The 10,083-nt window shown below is 49.3% G+C and overlaps 1 protein-coding gene across 1 annotated transcript in view; it reads left to right on the top strand.

Moving 5' to 3' along the window:
• Positions 1-10,083, top strand: part of LOC135571255 (voltage-dependent L-type calcium channel subunit alpha-1D-like) — a 43,493-nt gene that overhangs the window by 30,429 nt on the left and 2,981 nt on the right. Inside the window, exon 6 of the mRNA XM_065017039.1 lies at positions 7,681-7,853. Coding sequence (XP_064873111.1) covers positions 7,681-7,853 — 173 coding nt within the window. The remainder of the gene's footprint in view (positions 1-7,680; positions 7,854-10,083) is intronic.

Consider the following 10,083-nt stretch of genomic DNA (forward strand, 5'->3'; position numbering starts at 1 on the left):
CACGACTCCATTTTGTTGATCCCTGCCTACAGGCAGAAACTTAAACAAGAGGCTCCCACGCTGAGGTCTGTCCAACGCTGGTCAGACCAAGCTGACTCCACACTCCAAGACTGCTTCCATCACGTGGACTGGGACATGTTTCGTATTGCGTCAGATAAAAATATTGACGAATACGCTGATTCGGTGTGCGAGTTCATTAGAACGTGCGTTGAAGATGTCGTTCCCATAGCAACGATAAAAACATTCCCAACCAGAAACCGTGGATTGATGGCAGCATTCGCGTGAAACTGAAAGCGAACCACTGCTTTTAATCAGGGCAAGGTGTCTGGCAACATGACCGAATACAAACAGTGCAGCTATTCCCTCCGCAAGGCTATTAAACAAGCTAAGCGTCAGTACAGAGACAAAGTAGAATCTCAATTCAACGGCTCAGACACACGAGGCATGTGGCAGGGTCTACAGTCAATCACGGACTACAAGAAGAAACCCAGCCCAGTCACGGACCAGGATGTCTTGCTCCCAGGCAGACTAAATAACTTTTTTGCCCGCTTTGAGGACAATACAGTGCCACTGACACGGCCTGCAATGAAAACATGCGGTCTCTCCTTCACTGCAGCCGAGGTGAGTAAGACATTTAAACGTGTTAACCCTCGCAAGGCTGCAGGCCCAGACGGCATCCCCAGCCGCGCCCTCAGAGCATGCGCAGACCAGCTGGCCGGTGTGTTTACGGACATATTCAATCAATCCCTATACCAGTCTGCTGTTCCCACATGCTTCAAGAGGGCCACCATTGTTCCTGTTCCCAAGAAAGCTAAGGTAACTGAGCTAAACGACTACCGCCCCGTAGCACTCACTTCCGTCATCATGAAGTGCTTTGAGAGACTAGTCAAGGACCATATCACCTCCACCCTACCTGACACCCTAGACCCACTCCAATTTGCTTACCGCCCAAATAGGTCCACAGACGATGCAATCTCAACCACACTGCACACTGCCCTAACCCACCTGGACAAGAGGAATACCTATGTGAGAATGCTGTTCATCGACTACAGCTCGGCATTCAACACCATAGTACCCTCCAAGCTCGTCATCAAGCTCGAGACCCTGGGTCTCGACCCCGCCCTGTGCAACTGGGTACTGGACTTCCTGACGGGCCGCCCCAGGTGGTGAGGGTAGGCAACAACATCTCCTCCCCGCTGATCCTCAACACGGGGCCCCACAAGGGTGCGTTCTGAGCCCTCTCCTGTACTCCCTGTTCACCCACGACTGCGTGGCCACGCACGCCTCCAACTCAATCATCAAGTTTGCGGACGACACAACAGTGGTAGGCTTGATTACCAACAACGACGAGACGGCCTACAGGAGGGAGGTGAGGGCCCTCGGAGTGTGGTGTCAGGAAAATAACCTCACACTCAACGTCAACAAAATTAAGGAGATGATTGTGGACTTCAGGAAACAGCAGAGGGAACACCCCCTATCCACATCGATGGAACAGTAGTGGAGAGGGTAGCAAGTTTTAAGTTCCTCGGCATACACATCACAGACAAACTGAATTGGTCCACTCACACTGACAGCGTCGTGAAGAAGGCGCAGCAGCGCCTCTTCAACCTCAGGAGGCTGAAGAAATTCGGCTTGTCACCAAAAGCACTCACAAACTTCTACAGATGCACAATCGAGAGCATCCTGGCGGGCTGTATCACCGCCTGGTACGGCAACTGCTCCGCCCTCAACCGTAAGGCTCTCCAGAGGGTAGTGAGGTCTGCACAACGCATCCCCGGGCAAACTACCTGCCCTCCAGGACACCTACACCACCCGATGTTACAGGAAGGCCATAAAGATCATCAAGGACATCAACCACCGAACCACTGCCTGTTCACCCCGCTATCATCCAGAAGGCGAGGTCAGTACAGGTGCATCAAAGCTGGGACCGAGAGACTGAAAAACAGCTTCTATCTCAAGGCCATCAGACTGTTAAACAGCCACCACTAACATTGAGTGGCTGCTGCCAACACACTGTCATTGACACTGACCCAACTCCAGCCACTTTAATAATGGGAATTGATGGGAAATTATGTAAATATATCACTAGCCACTTTAAACAATGCTACCTTATATAATGTTACTTACCCTACATTATTCATCTCATATGCATACGTATATACTGTACTCTACATCATCGACTGCATCCTTATGTAATACATGTATCACTAGCCACTTTAACTATGCCACTTTGTTTACTTTGTCTACATACTCATCTCATATGTATATACTGTACTCGATACCATCTACTGTATGCTGCTCTGTACCATCACTCATTCATATATCCTTATGTACATATTCTTTATCCCCTTACACTGTGTATAAGACAGTAGTTTTGGAATTGTTAGTTAGATTACTTGTTGGTTATCACTGCATTGTCGGAACTAGAAGCACAAGCATTTCGCTACACTCGCATTAACATCTGCTAACCATGTGTATGTGACAAATAAAATTGGATTTGATTTGATTTGATTTGATTTGATTTGAGATACTGTTGTGAAGAAGTTTAAAGACGGATTTGGATACAAAAAGATTTCCCAAGCTTTAAACATCCCAAGGAGCACTGTGCAAGCGATAATATTGAAATGGAAGGAGTATCAGACCACTGCAAATCTACCAAGACCTGGCCGTCCCTCTAAACTTTCAGCTCATACAAGGAGAAGACTGATCAGAGATGCAGCCAAGAGGCCCATGATCACTCTGGATGAACTGCAGAGATCTACAGCTGAGGTGGGACACTCTGTCCATAGGACAACAATCAGTCGTATATTTCACAAATCTGGCCTTTATGGAAGAGTGGCAAGAAGAAAGCCATTTCTTAAAGATATCCATAAAAACTGTTGTTTAAATTTTGCCACAAGCCACCTGGGAGACACACCAAACATGTGGAAGAAGGTGCTCTGGTCAGATGAAACCAAAATTGAACTTTTTGGCAACAATGCAAAACGTTATGTTTGGCGTAAAAGCAACACAGCTCATCACCCTGAACACACCATCCCCACTGTCAAACATGGTGGTGGCAGCATCATGGTTTGGGCCTGCTTTTCTTCAGCAGGGACAGGGAAGATGGTTAAAATTGATGGGAAGATGGATGGAGCCAAATACAGGACCATTCTGGAAGAAAACCTGATGGAGTCTGCAAAAGACCTGAGACTGGGACGGAGATTTGTCTTCCAACAAGACAATGATCCAAAACATAAAGCAAAATCTACAATGGAATGGTTCAAAAATAAACATATCCAGGTGTTAGAATGGCCAAGTCAAAGTCCAGACCTGAATCCAATCGAGAATCTGTGGAAAGAACTGAAATCTGCTGTTCACAAATGTTCTCCATCCAACCTCACTGAGCTCGAGCTGTTTTGCAAGGAGGAATGGGAAAAAATGTCAGTCTCTCGATGTGCAAAACTGATAGCGACATACCCCAAGCGACTTACAGCTGTAATCGTAGCAAAAGGTGGCGCTACAAAGTATTAACTTAAGGGGGCTGAATAATTTTGCACGCCCAATTTTTCAGTTTTTGATTTGTTAAAAAAGTTTGAAATATCCAATAAATGTTGTTCCACTTCATGATTGTATCCCACTTGTTGTTGATTCTTCACAAAAAAATACAGTTTTATACTTTATGTTTGAAGCCTGAAATGTGGCAAAAGGTCAAGGGGGCCGAATACTTTCGCAAGGCACTGTACATGGAGATAGACAGGATGTGGAGAAACAGAGAGAACCCTGGGAGTAATTCTACTGAGGGTTCTAAGGGTGTATATACTGTAGACAACAGGAGACAGGACGTGGAGAAACAGAGAGGCCCCTGGGAGTAATTCTACTGAGGGTTCTAAGGGTGTATATACTGTAGACAACAGGAGACAGGATGTGGAGAAACAGAGAGAACCCTGGGAGTAATTCTACTGAGGGTTCTAAGGGTGTATATACTGTAGACAACAGGAGACAGGACGTGGAGAAACAGAGAGGCCCCTGGGAGTAATTCTACTGAGGGTTCTAAGGGTGTATTTACTGTAGACAACAGGAGACAGGACGTGGAGAATCATTTTTTCTCTACTTGTAACTCAGTTAGTTTGTCTCATCCATCTTCCCAGTTATTGTATCCATTTGGGACACAGACGGGGCCGTGGGTCAGCAGTGCTAGACGTACTCAGCCCTGTAGAAAGAGTCTGTGGTGTGGGACTGTAATTTCAGAACTTCCCAGGTGACCAATACTCCACTCAAGCACCACTCACCAACACAGTGATTTCTCAGACACCAACCAGGGAGGTGGAATCTGTGTCGGCCCTATAGTCGTAGTCATGCATCCCAAATGGAAACCTGTTCCCTTTATAGTGCACTACTTTTGATCAGGGCCCACCGGGAACAGGGTGCTGTTTGACCAGGGCCCACAGGGAACAGGGTGCTGTTTGACCAGGGCCCCATAGGGAACAGGGTGCTGTTTAACCAGGGCCCCATAGGGAACAGGGTGCTGTTTAACCAGGGCCCCATAGGGAACAGGGTGCTGTTTGACCAGGGCCCCATAGGGAACAGGGTGCTGTTTGACCAGGGCCCCATAGGGAACAGGGTGCTGTTTGACCAGGGCCCCCTAGAAAACAGGTGCTGTTTTACCAGGGCCCATAGGGAACAGGTGCTGTTTTACCAGGGCCCATAGGGAACAAATCAAATCAAATCAAATGTATTTATATAGCCCTTCGTACATCAGCTGATATCTCAAAGTGCTGTACAGAAACCCAGCCTAAAACCCCAAACAGCAAACAATGCAGGTGTAAAAGCACGGTGGCTAGGAAAACTCCTAGAAAGGCCAAAACCTAGGAAGAAACCTAGAGAGGAACCAGGCTATGTGGGGTGGCCAGTCCTCTTCTGGCTGTGCCGGGTAGAGATTATAACAGAACATGACCAAGATGTTCAAATGTTCATAAATGACCAGCATGGTCGAAGATAATAATAAGGCAGAACAGTTGAAACTGGAGCAGCAGCACAGTCAGGTGGACTGGGGACAGCAAGGAGTCATCATGTCAGGTAGTCCTGGGGCACGGTCCTAGGGCTCAGGTCCTCCGAGAGAGAGAAAGAAAGAGAGAATTAGAGAGAGCATATGTGGGGTGGCCAGTCCTCTTCTGGCTGTGCCGGGTGGAGATTATAACAGAACGTGGCCAAGATGTTCAAATGTTCATAAATGACCAGCATGGCTGAATAATAGTAAGGCAGAACAGTTGAAACTGGAGCAGCAGCATGGCCAGGTGGACTGGGGACAGCAAGGAGTCATCATGTCAGGTAGTCCTGGGACATGGTCCTAGGGCCCAGGCCAGTTGAAACTGGAGCAGCAGCATGGCCAGGTGGACTGGGGACAGCAAGGAGTCATCATGTCAGGTAGTCCTGGGGCATGGTCCTAGGGCTCAGGTCCTCCGAGAGAGAGAAAGAAAGAGAGAAGGAGAGAATTAGAGAACGCACACTTAGATTCACACAGGACACCGAATAGGACAGGAGAAGTACTCCAGATATAACAAACTGACCCTAGCCCCGACACATAAACTAATGCAGCATAAATACTGGAGGCTGAGACAGGAGGGGCCAGGAGACACAGGAACAGGCTGCTGTTTGACCAGGGCCCCATAGGGAACAGGGTGCTGTTTGACCAGGGCCCCATAAGGAACAGGGTGCTGTTTGACCAGGGCCCCATAGGGAACAGGGTGCTGTTTGACCAGGGCCCCATTGAGAACAGGTGCTGTTTGACCAGGGCCCAAAGGGAACAGGGTGCTGTTTGACCATGGCCCCATAGGGAACAGGTGCTGTTTTACCAGGGCCCATATAGGGAACAGGTGCTGTTTGACCAGGCCCCATAGGGAACAGGGTGCTGTTTGACCAGGGCCCATAGGGAATAGGTGCTGTTTGACCAGGGCCCACCCTGGTGCTGTTTTACCAGGGCCCCAAAGGGAACAGGGTGCTATTTGACCAGGGCCCCATAGGGAACAGAGTGCTGTTTGACCAGGGCCCCATAGAGAACAGGGTGCTGTTTGACCAGGGCCCCATAGAGAACAGGGTGCTGTTTGACCAGGGCCCCATTGAGAACAGGGTGCTGTTTGACCAGGGCCCATAGAGAACAGGGTGCTGTTTGACCAGAGCCCATAGAGAACAGGGTGCTGTTTGACCAGGGCCCCATAGGGAACAGGGTGCTGTTTGACCAGGGCCCCACAGGGAACAGGGTGCTGTTTGACCAGGGCCCCATAGGGAACAGGGTGCTGTTTGACCAGGGCCCCATAGGGAACAGGGTGCTGTTTGACCAGGGCCCCATAGGGAACAGGGTGCTGTTTGACCAGGGCCCCATAGGGAATAGGTGCTGTTTGGAACCCACATGTAGATCCACTAGCTGAATTCTAAAGAGTAGATTCCAAAGAGTAGAATGGTAGTAGTTGAAAGTGCTGTTTGTTATTCAGAGTCTCATCACACTCTTCACCTTTCTTTCTATTGCATCACTTGAGAAGGATGCTACAAAGTGCATGACGTATCGTCCTCCAGATCTGTGTATTTCACCTTCCCTTCTTTCTAGTGCAATGCAGCTGAGTTCTCTCCTGTTGCTGCTGGTAATTGTTGAAGTCTCACCACCTAAAATACACTGAGTACACGAAACATTAAGAACACCTTCCTACTATTGAGTTGCACATTTGCCCTCAGAACATCCTCAATGTTTTGGGGAGTGGAGTCTACAATGTTTCAAATTATTCCCACAGTTGTGCATAGACACAGGAAGTAGTTTGGGGGTGGGTGGGGTGGGGGGCTGCGATTAACTTCGTTGATAGGGTGAGCGTGAAAACCCAGCAGCGTTGCAGTTCTTGACACAAACCTGTGAGCCTGGAACCCACTACTATACCCCGTTCAAAGGCTCTTAAATCTTTTGTCTTGCCCCTCCACCCTCTGACACAAACACAATCCATGTCTCAATTGTCTCAAGGCTTAAAAACTCCTTTAACACGTCTCCTCCACCTTCATCTACACTGATTGAAGTGGATTTAACAGGTGACATCAATAAGGGATCATATCTTCTTTCACCTGGATTCACCTGGTCAGTCTGTCATGGAAAGTAAAAAGGTGTTCCTAATGTTTTGTCCAGTCAGTGTACATGCAGTACTCATATCTGTGTTCGTTGATGTTGTGACAAAGTATTTATTCTGTATCCACAGTGGGACAAATTGGGCAACTTTGATTGTGATGAGAGTTAGATTTCTTGCTTTAAATTCACTTTCTTTTTCCTTTTCTAATAGGCTACTTGCTGCTTGCTCAGAAAAAAAACTCTGAATCTGTTGATACAATGGGTTTTCAGATCCGCTCTCTCCTCCCTCTCCATCCTCCTCCTCTCCCTCTCTATCCTCCCTCCTCCTCTCCCTTCCTCCCTCTCCTCCCTCTCATTCCTCCCACTCCTCCTCTCTCTCCTCTTCTTCCACTCTCTCCTCCTCCTCCTCCTCTTCCACTCTCTCCTCCCTCCTCTTCTTTCTCTCTCTTCTTCCTCTTCCTCTTCCTCTCTCCTCCTCTTCCTCTCTCTCCTCCTCATCCTTCATCTTCCTCCTCTTCCTCTCTCTCATCCTCCTCCCCTTCCTCTCTCCTCACCTCTTCTCCTCCATCTCCTCTCCTCCTCTCCTGTCCTTGCAGAGAGTTTTCCAAGGAGAGAGAGAAGGCCAAGGCCAGAGGAGACTTCCAGAAGCTGAGAGAGAAGCAACAGCTGGAGGAGGACCTGAAGGGTTATCTGGACTGGATCACACAGGCTGAAGACATCGACCCAGAGAACGAGGAGGAGGGGCTCGACGAGGAGAAGCCCAGAAACCGTGAGTGCAGTCTGGGGAGAGGAGGGAGGGAAAGAGGGGGAGGTTATGGAGGTGGACTAGACTCAATGAAATGGTGATTGGTGGGATTAGTTGTGTGTTTGTATGTAGGTGTAATTTGTGTTGGGTGTGTGTAGGATTGCGTGCGTGTGTGTGTGTGTGTGTGTGTGTGTGTGTGTGTGTGTGTGTGTGTGTGTGTGTGTGTGTGTGTGTGTGTGTGTGTGTGTGTGCACCGGGCATGTGTGTGTTGGACCAATGAGGATTGTCAGAGAGGAGTAACCAATCAAGTGCAACAGTTGTGGCAATCAATACTTTTCCACCTGAGCCTCCAGAGCACAATACCCTCAGTACAGTGTGTGTGTGTGTGTGTGTGTCTTTGTGTGTGTGTGTGTGTGTGTGTGTGTGTGTGTGTGTGTGTGTGTGTGTGTGTGTGTGTGTGTGTGTGTGTGTGTGTGTGTGTGTGTGTGTGTGTGTGTGTGTGTGTGTGTGTGTGTGTGTGTGTGTGTGTGTGTGTGTGTGTGTGTGCGTGCGTGCGTGCTTGCCTGAATGAGTTGTCTCTCCTATCCTGTAGCTCAGCACAGGGCCTCCCAGGCAGTTCATTGCAGCCTGGTCCTAAATCACAGTGGATGGGATTGGCAGTCTCTCCCCTCTACAGTCAATGGGCTATTGATTCCCCCTAACACCACCATGCTACGATACCATTCCCCCTAACACCAGCATGCTACGGTACCATTCCCCCTAACACCACCATGCTACGATACCATTCCCCCTAACACCACCATGCTACGATACCATTCCCCCTAACACCACCATGCTACGATACCATTCCCCTAACACCACCATGCTACGATACCATTCCCCCTAACACCACCATGCTACGATACCATTCCCCCTAACACCACCATGCTACGATACCATTCCCCCTAACACCACCATGCTACGATACCATTCCCCCTAACACCACCATGCTACGATACCATTCCCCCTAACACCACCATGCTACGATACCATTAACCTAACACCACCATGCTACGATACCATTCCCCCTAACACCACCATGCTACGATACCATTCCCCCTAACACCACCATGCTACGATACCATTCCCCCTAACACCACCATGCTACGATACCATTCCCCCTAACACCACCATGCTACCATACCATTCCCCCTAACACCACCATGCTACGATACCATTCCCCCTAACACCACCATGCTACGATACCATTAACCTAACACCACCATGCTACGATACCATTAACCTAACACCACCATGCTACGATACCATTAACCTAACACCACCATGCTACGATTCCATTCCCCCTAACACCACCATGCTACGATACCATTCCCCCTAACACCACCATGCTACGATACCATTAACCTAACACCACCATGCTACGATACCATTCCCCCTAACACCACTATGCTACGATACCATTCCCCCTAACACCACCATGCTATGATACCATTCCCCCTAACACCACCATGCTACGATACCATTAACCTAACACCACCATGCTATGATACCATTCCCCCTAACACCACCATGCTACGATACCATTAACCTAACACCACCATGCTACGATACCATTCCCCCTAACACCACCATGCTATGATACCATTCCCCCTAACACCACCATGCTATGAGGAGGGGTTACGATGGAGGAGGGGGTAAAGACAGGGAGGGGTTACGATGGAGGAGGGGGTAAAGACAGGGAGGGGTTACGATGGAGGAGGGGTAACGATGGAGGAGGGGGTAAAGACAGGGAGGGGTTACGATGGAGGAGGGCTACGATGAAGGAGGGGTTACGATGGAGGAGGGGGTAAAGACAGGGAGGGGTTACGATGGAGGAGGGGGTAAAGATGGGGAGGGGTTATGATGGAGGAGGGGGTAAAGACAGGGAGGGGTTACGATGGAGGAGGGGTTACGATGGAGGAGGGGTAAAGACAGGGAGGGGTTACGATGGAGGAGGGGCTACGATGAAGGAGGGGTTACGATGGAGGAGGGGGTAAAGACAGGGAGGGGGTTACGATGGAGGAGGGGTAAAGATGGGGAGGGGTTAGATGGAGGAGGGGTAAAGACAGAGGGGTTACGATGGAGGAGGGGTAAAGACAAGTTACGATGGAGGAGGGGTTAGGGGTTATGGAGGAGGGGGTAAAGACAGGGAGGGGTTACGATGGAGGAGGGGTTTACGATGGAGGAGGGGGTAAAGACAGGGAGGGGTTACGAT

Source organism: Oncorhynchus nerka, unplaced genomic scaffold, assembly GCF_034236695.1.
Source record: "Oncorhynchus nerka isolate Pitt River unplaced genomic scaffold, Oner_Uvic_2.0 unplaced_scaffold_554, whole genome shotgun sequence".
In the NCBI taxonomy this organism is placed as follows: Eukaryota; Metazoa; Chordata; class Actinopteri; order Salmoniformes; family Salmonidae; genus Oncorhynchus; species Oncorhynchus nerka.